Source organism: Sesamum indicum, linkage group LG4 (assembly GCF_026168435.1).
Source record: "Sesamum indicum cultivar Baizhima isolate 11 linkage group LG4, ASM2616843v1, whole genome shotgun sequence".
In the NCBI taxonomy this organism is placed as follows: Eukaryota; Viridiplantae; Streptophyta; class Magnoliopsida; order Lamiales; family Pedaliaceae; genus Sesamum; species Sesamum indicum.
Window position 1 is genome coordinate 18,233,149 of NC_142660.1, and position 13,015 is coordinate 18,246,163.

General features: G+C 30.8%; 1 protein-coding gene across 1 annotated transcript; it reads right to left on the minus strand.

Annotated features, from left to right (window-relative positions):
* Nucleotides 1–388: 388 nt before the first annotated feature.
* Nucleotides 389–3,747, minus strand: VTE5 (phytol kinase 1 VTE5). Its single transcript, XM_011096179.3, has 6 exons — nucleotides 3,374–3,747; nucleotides 1,423–1,490; nucleotides 1,188–1,319; nucleotides 988–1,103; nucleotides 803–917; nucleotides 389–689 (listed from the first exon to the last, which is right to left on the minus strand). Exons 1-6 carry the CDS (start codon nucleotides 3,680–3,682, stop codon nucleotides 503–505), a joined length of 927 nt encoding a protein of 308 aa, XP_011094481.1. The 5' UTR covers nucleotides 3,683–3,747; the 3' UTR covers nucleotides 389–502.
* Nucleotides 3,748–13,015: the final 9,268 nt, after the last annotated feature.

Here is a 13,015-nt window from a genome sequence, read left to right on the forward strand (position 1 = left end):
ATTGAAATTTTACCACGATGGAATTGCACACCAGGTGAAATGCAATTTCCGCAAAATGTGTAATTTGCAAGAGAATGGGATCTTGTCAATGAATAGTAACTTGGATTAAAAAATTAGTATTTTGGTATTTATGGGGTGTTGAAAATTATATGGTGTGGTGAGGTATATATGTTTAAGGTGTGCCCCATACATGTTAAATTACTCTTTTACCCTCACAAGTTAATATATTTTACCAATGTACATCAACTACCTACAACATAAATGCATCCTAGAGACTCCCGAATGGCAAGTAAAGGATAGGAAAAACCCTTTTCAATCCTCTTTATTGTAAGCGCGTACGGACAGAAGAAATCTCAAGGAACCATCTTTTGTTTGATCTATTAGAATGTTTGAGAGCCAAAAAGATTTTCCATTGCAGGTGAAGAGAAAAAATAGCATAGTTGCATACCGACATTTGTGATATGAAATAAAAGGTATAACAAGTGGGCACTTCTGCAATCTGCTAGTAACCAAAAACCAATAACGAAGTTACCATGCTTGCCAATGGTACAGAGATGTTGTCATCGACTATTCCGGTAGTCGGGAGAGACTCTATGAGGGTTGCCACAAATGAAACCAAAGCAACTCGTTCTAAAGTCTGCATCCACTCCAGTTGAATGTATCCAAGCACCGCAAAATAATAGAGCATACTGTTGTCATTAGAAAAAAGTGACATTTAAAATGTCACATGAGTGATCAAGTTTTTTCTTTTTCCCAGAGTAAAGTTAGCAGGAACAAGAAGGGCTTTAAAATTTGTACGCACCCAATAGAGACCAAGAAACCGAAGAGAAACATTGATATGCTACCAGCCCAACTCTTCTGTGGATTATAAGGTATTTTCACAGAGCCAAATCTTCTCCCCATGATATCAGCAATGCCTACAATTCAGCAAGTTTAAGGATTTCAAGAAAGTACTGGAAAAATAAATCTGAAAGGCAGTACTCTTACCATCCCCACCACACATCATAGCCAATGAAATCATTCCAACAGGGGATTCACGCCAAAAGACGATTGCACATAAAATCAATACAAGCACGTAATAAAGAGGGCCTCTCAGCAATTCCCTGTGAAAGAACCCGCACTATGTATAAGATTCTTTTGTTGCTAAAAGATATATAAATAAGATCAACAAAGATGTTGAGAATTACTCAGGCTTTCCCTCTCTACTAACTGATTTTATGAGCCCTTCATCTGTAGTCAAGGAAAGACCATTCATCACAAGCCTTAAGCAATTCAAGGAAGGCACTACAGAAGCAAAGTAGCGAGCCCCTGTAGAAGCACTAATCTAAGATCAAAATCATCAGATGAAGTTTCTGAGGTGATAAAAATTTAAAAACAAGAGAAAAGGCAAACAGCAAAATCTTTCAACAACACAGCAGATACCTGAAGATTGGCCAGGATGCCAAAAAAAGCAACCCAGACAGTATGTGAACCAGCTTCCGGCTCAAAGTCTATTAGAAAAGTTGGAAAAAGTTAAGTGAGGAAGGCATCAAGCTTTCAGTGAGCTACCCAAGAAAGTACTTGCACAAAATACTTTTAAGATACAGAAAACTAAGAGAATTCTGGATTGGTATAAAGTTATTTCTTTGGGCGCTGCATTGCATTCGGTTCAGAACACCATGGTACGGGCATGAAATTTAATCTGTTCACTATTTTGAGAAATTTATCACCCTCTACCTCTATATTTACCTTAAAAAAGAACAAGATACTTCATTGGGATGAGCATGTATGTTTGTGCATCTAACTTGAAACAAAACTAATACTTACCGAAATCCAGAATAAGGGTTGATGCTCATGTTTCCATGACTAATGAAAAGAGATCTTAAAACAAGAGGTTTTGGAGGTGTTGCATGTGGAAGAACGTTCATATACAACTGACTTTTCAATGACACTTTAGGCAAGTTATTGCTTGCATTTACAATATGCCAATGAACAGCATTTCCAATCAAGGATATTTAGAAGGATCAGAACTTACAAACTTTATCATCCTCCCCAGTCATTCTGATAAGATTTTCCCCAAAAATAATGATTCTATAATATAGATGATGGAGTGTGGAAGTATCCCGATGTGCAAGAATCAAATATGAACTTATCTAAAAGAAACCAAAAACCATCTATTGAGAAATTTATCATTTACTCTAACATCTCTAGAGTCGATTATGGTTTTATTCTCTCATATGTAGATTAGGATTGGCCTAAAAAATCAATCAGAGTCAAAAGACACCACAAAACCGTTAATTAAGAAATTATCATTACTCAAACATGTCTAGAACCAATTATCGTTTAATTATCCCATATGTGGAATAGGATGGCCAACAGAAATCCATATTTCACTTGGCGTGGAACTTTTGCATAAAGCTATTACCTACTTATACAATAATCCAGCAAATATTCCATGATATGCAATTTCTAAAAGCTTAAGATGATGTACAAGGTAAAAGTGCAGTAATTACACATGTTTGTGGCCATACTTTCTTGGCAGATTCAAGTTTCAATACCTGTAAATAAGAGACTAATTCGTCCACTACCCCAACCCCCTCCTCATGACCCCAACTTAAATTCGATTAAGGAAAAGGGGGCAAGAAACAGAACAGCTTTTTGTTCTACTGGGAGATTGCACAAAGAAACAGAGCAAAGATATAGAAATGGGACTAAAGCAAATGAAGAAACCTGGACGGAAATTTATGACTATTATTGGAAAATTCCTTTCCATTGTGTTTGGATGGATGAATTTGAATTTGACGAGTGGATATGGAGAACGTATGTCATATCACTCCCTGTTGTCTGGGAGAATTTGAAATCCTTCAATTTTTCACAAAACATAGTTCTAAATGAGAATAAAAACATTTAAAAGACTATGTAATAGAGTCATCTAGAGGCCCATAAAGGATTTAATGGATTTGTTACTAACAATTTGAAATTCAAACTCCAAATCTATATGTCCAAAGTCTTGCCAGAAACAATAGTGCTATTTGAGGCATATTCTTTTAGGAATGCACAGGCTGCTCTACTATCCTTTCTTTTCAATCTATATTTCCATGGTCAGTATCTGATCGCACTAAGTACACAAGCATCAAAAGGAACTTCTTCTGTATTGTCACCTAGTCGAATGTAGTTTCCCAATATGTGATTTCATGAAAATACCAGATTCCTATAAAACTCTCTCTCTCTCTCTCTCACACACACACACACACAAACTCAGAGACGGACAGACTCTCTCTCACGCAGACACACGCGCGAGCACAAAAACAAAGAGTATTTGATACACCCGAGGAAGAACCGTGCATGTAGAGATACACATAGGTGCGAGTGTGTGTGTGTGAGAGAGAGAGACCTGTTCGATGATATTGCGGCGCGTGAGGTTATCGAAAGTGGAGACAAGAGCGTAAGCGCCGCCGACGACCAAGGCGGTGGCGGCGGCGTCCTGGAGCACAGCGCCACCAACCCCGGCGGCGGCGGAGAGCACGGCGCCTCTGGTGCGGCGTAATCCACTAGGCTTGATCAGAACGTGTTTGGGAAGAGTAGCTGTAAAGAGAGGCAGAGCGGAGGCGGGGGCGGCGACGTGGTGGCTGAGGAAGCGTGCGTGGGATAAGGTGGTCCCAGTGGCTGGTACACCCGGGCTCATGATAGCGCCGTAGCCCATCTCTCTCTCTCTCAGTTGTGTAAATGTCCTAAGGCATGTGTGTGAGCTGAGATTGGATGCTGAGGATTAAATTTTTTATTTTTAAAGCTACAGCCAAATGTAAAATTATTAAAGCATGCTCATGTCTTCCAAAAAAAAATTAAATATATATATATATATACAAAATTTTATGAATAGACTCAAAATATCCCAAAACTAAAAAATATATCTAACTAGTAAAAAAATTTTAGTCCCCATTGATCGAAGCTGGTAATTTGCGATACACTTTATGAATGTGTATAATTTTTTAAATTATCTAAAATAATATTGATGGGTGCAAAAAAACGCACGTATCAAAGAAGCAATGCGTGCCAAAAATATGGTGCTCAATCCACTTAAAGTGGAAATTGGTGCAACAAGCGATAGAGGATACAAATAAGTAAAGTGTTATTGCTTGATTTTGTGTACAATAGAGAGATTGATATAAAAATAATCTTTTAAATACGAAATTACAATGCTTCTTCAACCTAACATAGTAGCAAAAACGGTAAAAAGTATAGCAAGTGGGCTCAAAGAGTGAAACACATATGCATGTGTTAAGGTGTTCTTCTGACCACGTCCTTCTAGTGATGCCCTTCTGATCCTCCTTCCTCTCCTGTTGGGGGAGCTCTCTCTTTGTAGTTAACAAGATTGTTGGAGAATTCACAAATTTAGGGCGATCATGACTCAAAGCTGTTGTATAATATTGATCCCCCTCGAATTTGAGAGGTAGCTGGAGGATCCCCCTTAGATTCGGTGGATTGTTGGAGTCTGTTGTGTATCTGTTGAGGGATTAGACAATTTTGCCTTCTCGAATTTTTAGAGAGGTGGTTGAGGAGCATTTTTCAAGCCTGTTATGGTTTAGAGTACTCCTCTTTAGAGGTTGTTAGTCCTTATTCGATTCTGTGAGGGGGACCTTCAGAGGTTTTGTGTGGCCACCTCCTACTCCTCAGTGGGTTGCATGTGGAGGACCTTTGAGTTTGGCTGGGAGACTTCAAGTCCCTAAGCCTCTATGTGCGCTTGTGAGGCCTCTTGGATCATGGTCCTTTCAGACTTGGACCGGTTGGATTTCTATTGTTTGGGTAAAATTGTTCGAAAATCTGTCAAAAGACTAAAAGTAAGCAATTTCATAAGTTACTGGATCTAAACAAAAATGAACATAGTTATCGAACTAAAATTAAAATTAAGTATACTTACCGAACTAAAATAACACTTTTCCCCACCCCTAATTTTCTAACTAATTTTTCCAGCATAATTGATATTTTTCTGAAAGCAAAACCTCTCACAAACCAATTCCCTTGGGACCAACGTGTTGGTTTTCATTCATTTGTGACATGAAGACGTACAAGTCAAGACACTCCAACTAATAGCATAGACAACAAGTACATCATCACTACTAGTGCTATATCTCATGTGCTTGAAGAGGAAATTTCTGTTGAGAAACCCCATTTCTTTCCTTTTTCTTAGTTCCTTTTTGTTTTTTTCTTCAAAATAATTGCAAAGAAAAGGCAATTTTAGATGGGTTTTTGGTCTTTTGTCTTTTTTTTTTTAACAAAGAAAATGTAAAATGTACTTAGCATCATATTTATTTGGGAAAATTATTTTTTTCATCGTTTAATTTTACCCTCTATTAAATTTAGTTATGCGAGTATGCCCATTAACTAATTAGTTTTGTAAGTTTACAAAATGATGAAATTAAGTCCGGTTTAGGGTTCTTTTTGTGAATTTTTCCGCAACTTTTAAAATTTATGCCGAAAATTGCACGCGTGACGAATTTTTGTTGAATTATCCAGCCACTTATCCAACTATACCCTCCACGTATAATGAGTTCTGGAGGAAAAAAAAAAAGATTTCTTTCCTCCAAAACATATCTTAAATGGCTTTCGAGTCATATCCAATACCACATAATATCAAAATCGCCAAAAATATACACAATTCAGCTGCCCATGTTACCTTTTTCAGAAAAAATACGAATTTTGACCATCGAAGGACTATTTGTTATCATTTTGCAAACTTACAGGACTAACTAGTTAATGGGCATACTTATAGGTCTAGATTTAATAAAAGATAAACTAAAGGACAAAAAAATAACTTTTCCTATTTATTTTTCAAGAATAGATAATAAATATAAATAAATATGTATTTTGTTTAATTTGTGGATTACTTTCTAAAGAGGTAAAAATATTGTAAGGATCCGTTTGTTGGGTAGAAATGATAATTTTTATTTTTTGGGGAAATTTGTGATCTAATTACGATGTATTCTATTTATCTTTTTGATGATCTTACAGTAAAATTTTTATAAATTATTAATATCGTGACCACATAATTTTATTAATTTAAAGAGGTATTAATTAATAAATTAATAATTTATTAATTTAAAGAAATTTTTTTTTCTAATTCAACGAGCTTACATTATTCTTCATTAATAAAACATATACATTGTATTGACTAATTGAATAAAATCTACATTATTTTTCATGAGGAAAATATATACAATGTCTTTGCAACTAATTACGAAAAAGGAATCACTCATAAAGGCAACAACTCTTTGTAATTTTTTCGTGTAGCATGAGACCGTAACACCGAAACTTTTGGATGTAGAAAGAATAGAGATGAAATATAGTTAGATTTAAATTTTAAGAAGCAGCAAACGACAATAGGATCATATTTTACAAAGTTGTCCTAGCTAATTATATTTATAATTTTTCAGAATTATTAATTTAAAATATTGAAGGGATTGTAAATTTATGAGTAAATTACATTGACACCCCTGAGGTTGGGCCAAAATACACAAACAGTCTATTTTTTTGCAAAATTACAACTACACACCATATTCAAATGTAAAACCTACACAAACACTCTATGAAAAATATTAAACTAACGCCCCTTAAAGGATGTAGCTGTAATTTTGTAAAATACAAGGAATATTTGTATAATTTGATCTTCTGAAAAAAGTATTATCTTATTAGTTTGTCAAAATTATTAATTTAGACCTTGGACCCAAGTTGAGATCGAGAAAAATATTATTTTAGAGAAGTTATTAATTTATAGAAATGAAGTTATTAATTTATAGAAATTCTACTGTATCTTAAATTTGAGAAAGAAAAGAAAAACATATTTTTGAAAATTGAGAAGATTGGACAAAAAGTTTGAAAATCTGAATCTTAATATTTCAGGTAAAATGCAGACAGCCCGTCATCGTATGGGGTCATTTGCATTTTGCCTCCCAATTTTTTTTTTTACACTTCTCACCTAATGTTTTAATTTTATTGCACTTTGCATTTTTCGGAGAATCATGGTGGAATATTTCATCCGCGTGTGTGCACAAGCCTAAGCGCGATTTAATTATAAAAATTAAATGCAGATAGCCCCCAAAGTATGGGATCATTTGCACTTTGCCCACCAAACATTTTACAAAACAAAAATAAATAAATTAAAAAATTAGAAAAAATATGGAGAAAAGTACTGAAAAATGGAGAAAATTTTCAGAAAATATTTGCAGATAAACCACTTCACATTACAAGCCAAATATAATGTTGGCATGTATTAAAATACACACATATGCTTGATGGTGACGCCAATAGAAATACACGATTTTTTTCATTTATCTTTTTGGTTTGATTTTTCCTCTTTTTATACAATAGTGGTGTATTTGATTTTGTTGTGAAGTTACACTCTTTCGTGATTATTTTTATTTAGGTTATTGAAGTCCAATCTCTTCATTTGGGTCGGTGAGTTTTTCTTATTTTCTCATCTTTTTTTTTTTTTCAATCTTTGTAATGTTCTATTGATTTATATTTATGTTGAAGTTTTTGTTCGTGAATTGAAGTTTAAAGGTTTTTTATCCGATTTAGAGGTTTCACACACCTGATATTATAGAAAGTTCATGGTTTTTCTATTTGATTTTATCTTGTAATGTGAAGTTCAATATCTGAAAATTATATATTGACTTTTTCTCCATTTTTTAGATTTTTACCAATTTTCTTATTTTTATTTATTTTATTAATATTAAAAAGTTGGGGGTAAACTGCAAATAATTTCATATGTTGGGGGCTATTTGCATTTAAACTTTACAATTTTACCAAATTCAAAATCGTCCTTGGGAGCGTGTACACACGCAGATCGAATATTCCATCACTATTCTCCGAAAAATATAAAGTGCAACAAAATCAAAAAATTGGGTGAAAAATATATATAAAAACAGAAAAAAAAAAGATAGGAGGCAAAGTGCAAATGACCTCATACGTCGGGGGATGTCTGTATTTTACCCTAATTATTTCTGTGATATTCTTATTCTTTTTTCTTGAAAAAATGACAATAAAAACACGATTGCTTTTACTTTCTTTTTTTTTCTGAATTGAATCGATTATAATTATATTTTGAATACTAATTATCAATATTAATTTTGTAAAGTAATCAATAACTTTTATTACAATAGAACAACGACTATTAAAATAGATAAATACTCGAAAAAAAAGATGATGGACCTCAATTTCCAAAATTAAGTTAGATCTCATTCACTATTATTTTTGTTTCTTTAATTACAATTTTGTGTTTTTATTGCATTTTAAGTCTTTTTCTATTAATTTTATACAACATTGATAAGACCATTTTAACCCTCAACTTGAATGCCTTTATCCTCCAATGGGCTGAATTTCAATTTTCAGTGAAGTGGTCTGGCCCAATAGTTTGCCACCTTATCTCTATTTTGTTCTCAGTCAAGCCCAAGCCCAAGCCAGAATGTCAGTGGGTTGGGTTTTTTTATTTTTTATTTTTAAAATAATTTAATTTAATTAAATTTGGAAAAAATAGATAATATTTTTTATGGAATTTTATGGTGATAATATCATAAATATTTCACAAAAAAAAGAAAACATAAACTATAGGTAAGAAATAATTTTTAATTGCAATTATACAAATGCATGGAGCCATAGTCGAATTATAATTATATTTATTCAGATATTTTTACTTGGAAATTCAGATTATAAATATAATTGATCGTAATGAGAATTTATATAAATCACATTAAATTTAAAATGTGACTCATAGCCCTCGATGTTCTTCGCTTTTGATTTTATTAATTAAATCAAGCAAAATAAATTAATAATTACATAAAGGTGCTAATTAATAATAAGTGTTCCCACAATTTGGAATCTGTTAAAAATGGTTACAAGACTAGAATAATATGAATAAATAATTTTTCTTAAAAAATTATTTGTTATTTCAAGAATGATGGCAAATGTCTTGAATGGAGATATGTAATCTTCTCCAGATTAGTGGGAGCAAATTATGCATTATCTTAAAATACGGTATCAAGATTTTGATGATTTGATATCAAGAATGATGCCAAATATCTTAGTTTAATTAGTCAATTTAAAATTATATATATATATATATATATATATGTAATCTCTCCGTGAAAAAGTGAAGAGATATTTTTATATTTTTCTTCAACTTTTTCACAGACGTTTTCTGCGAAGAATTTTGGTAATCCTGAAATATTTTTTTTTTTCTCAGAATTAACTATCACCATCACTTCTCTCATAAATTTTTGAAAGAAAAACATCTTTGTAGCAGCAAAAATCATGGAATTTTCGACATTTTAGATTTTGCAGAAATGGAATTCAAGAATTTTCTTTTGCACAAAAGGGGAAGAGATTTGTTCTTCTATTTTTTTTTATGAAAAAAAAAATCATCTTTTAGGAAGAGAATTTATTTTTCTTTATTATTAATATTTTCTTGAAAATATGAAGGTATTTTGAACAATTTTGATATCTCTTTGCATTACAGAAAATGAGGTTTCTTTTCCCATTATCTTGGTTCTGATTCCCTCAAAACTAAAGTTTATTGGATAAAGTATTTGAAGGAAAGAATTTCCTATAATTATTGGAGTATTAAGGTCTTCGACAAGAACAAAACTAGTTTTGAAACAAATTCATCATTACGAACATGAGCTTCGGAAAGTTTGAAATTAATTTTACGACTTATTGAATTACCAGTTGGAAGTTTTTCTTTGATTTTTTCAAAATATTTGATAGGGATTAACCCTTCTTGGATGCAGTTCATGTCAGCACACGAATCCATTAATTCAACAGCAGTTAATTCGAAATCTTCAATAACTAGATTAATTTTTACGTACAATTTCCGGTAGGCAACTCTAGAGATAGAATTGACGAGGGATTCTTCTTCCTCGGAATTTTTAGATAGAGAGCAAGGACAGAGTCATTGATAGAATTAAACAAAATTCTGAAGCTTCTGATAAAGAACAAATTTCAAATTCAATTTACGCTATCCAACATTTACAATCTTAACCAACTCCCCCTGATCTAAAAAATGAAGAAGTCCAAAACTTCGGGTCCTTTAATGGAAGTTCAATGTATGAGTGGAAATAGATACTTTATCTGAATATCAAATTCTTAGCTTGTGTAAACAAATGGTTACGGTACCAATATTTATAAAGAAAGAGCAAGTCTAACAGACGGTTTGCTGACCTAGTAGAATTACAACTGTGTAATGATTTTACTTTAAAATCCCAATTAAAGAAACAAAATCTTACAACCAGAAAAGAGCTAGAAAACTGGTGTGAACAATTTGAAGTTTAAAAAACGCTCACCTTCTTGAAAAAGAAAACATCATAACGCACGTAGGTGCAAGTATTCAAAGAAAATTCCTTCCTTTAAACCCCCTTCTAGACCTAATTTTGAAGAAAATATTATTAATAATGATGAGAGAAGTCCTAATTCTAATGCAATATCTTTTTTAATATAAACTGTTTATTATTCATTTTATTGGAAATTCCCAAATATATCAAGAAAGAAATGATTTATTCAGTATTCGAGTTTCGTTATCAATGTCATATTGATACCTGTGTAAATTATAAATGAATCAATTAGTACACGAATTTTACCATTAATATAATTTTGGTACCCATTAAATATTTTTTATTTACTTTTGTATTATTTTTTTATATAATGATTATTTTACCCTTAAAAAATAAATAATAAATATACAAAAAGAACAAGGGTAAAATATACTTTGCCCCTGAACTATTCCTGATGTAACACTTATCCCCTTGATTTGACTAAAATGACCCTCATACTTTGAATAATTATATTATTTTTAATATATATCTTAATATTTTGCATATTAAATCATCATCATCAAATTATTTTTTAATATGGGAAGAATTTAAATACAAGTGGAGTATGATTAATATATAGTTGATAAACAACAAATATAATATAACCAACAATTCATATATGCTTTTTAAAAGAAATTGACAAATATATATGTTTCACAAAAGTTAAACATTTTTAAAAATAAATATCTATATTATCATATTTTTAAAGAAAATATATTCGAAAAATCATTTAACTATTCATTTCTATCTAAAAGAATAAATAATTAATAACTTGATTTTATTACAAATTTAATAAAATCTTTTTATGAAATTTCTTATGTATTTTTTGTTGTCATTCATTACTTAACTTTGAGTTTGTAAAATATAATAACATTCAAACTATTTAATTTACTAATTTTCTATTACTTCATTATAATTAAAAGATACTTTTTTCAATTGAAAAAAATTTAATTAAATTTAAAATACAAAATTATTATAAAAAGAAATTCTTTAAACTATATATAATACAAGGGCAAGATTCTCCAAAAATTTAACTATAGGGGTAAGTATTTACCCAAAAAATAATATTTTATTTTATTAAACATGATAATAATATTTTATTAATTTATTATTTTCTACTCACTTTATTTAAATATTTATAAAAGTAAAATTCAAAAGGCATTGCAACGATAGAGAAGTTGAATTTTCATTTTAAATTTTAAAAAATTATAATCCAAAATTGAAACTTTTGAATTTAAATTTAACTTTTGCAATCAAAATTTAATATCTCGATTAAATACAAAAAAAAATTAGCTTTGACGATAGAAAGTTCTATTTTTCAGGACTTGACTATTAACATAAGTTATTTAATAATGAGTTTTTCTACGTATATTGAAAGATAAAAATAGTAAAATGTCTCAAAATAACAAAAATACAATAATCTTCATAACCAAATATGAAAATGAAAGTAAATTTGATGTGGTCGAGGTTTTTACGAAGGGATAAAATTGAAAAATTTATCTACGACACAATTACACACCATGTGAAAACACAATTTCCGAGGGAGGTCCATTTTTCTATATATATTAGTGTATATATAAATATACACTAATATCTATATTATATATAATTGAAGAACAATTTACTCCCCTGTATTTTTAAAATGAAGCAATTTACCTCCTTAGATAGATAGGTGGTAAATTGCTACATTTTTAAAAAATATAGAGAGATAAATCACTATCTTTTTCATATTGGATAATTTGCTCATTTACAATATTATAAAAGGTAAATAGCATTAAACTCTTTTATTAAATTAGTAATAATAGTCCTTAGCAGGCCTTCTCCACAATAGGCCATCCAATTCCTCAAAGTCTTTGGGCTACTGGGCCATTTGGGCCTATACACCTATCAGGTTTGGTATAATTACGTAAATTCTACAATTTAAAAAATTAAATTTAATATTTCTAAGATTTGTTTTCGTCTAACAAATAGGTCCCTCCTTCCGTCAGTCAAAATTCATTGAATTTGTATATTAACAAAAACAGACTAAATAAAAATCGATATTATCCTCATTGACTAATTACAAACTTATTACATGTCAAATAAATCTTATGTAGCTAAACTATCCTTATAATGATGAAAATATACCTACTCACAATTATTAGCACTAAAAAATATATAAGAATAATTTGGTTATAAAAAGATTTTTTTAACTTACAATAAATTAGTAATAAATCCATTAGGAATAAATCTGAAATTTTTATCTGAATTTTTTTGTTAATATCATCAAATTTTATGAATTTTGACTAACACATGAAACTTATTTATTAAATAGAAGCAAACTTCATACATATATATATATATATATATATATATTTTCTGCTTTCTCGTTTCCTATGTAAGATAAGCATATAGACTGGGGCTCTTGTCGAGCTTGCCTACATACCTTCCTAGTTTGGACAGAATCAAGTCATTCGTAGAAGACACTAAAACAAGGATTAATACTACTAGCTACAATCCCCTTAGCAGCCAACCGCTCCTGCTTTCCTAATAGGAAATCAATCGCTGCCATTGTAATTCGGAGTTTCTGCTTTACAACTCAATAACTCAAAAGGGAACATCTAGCTCATAACTCATATGAACTTCTTTGAAAGCTATTGTTCTCCTGAATAGGACTATTGGCAGGGCATCCTTCT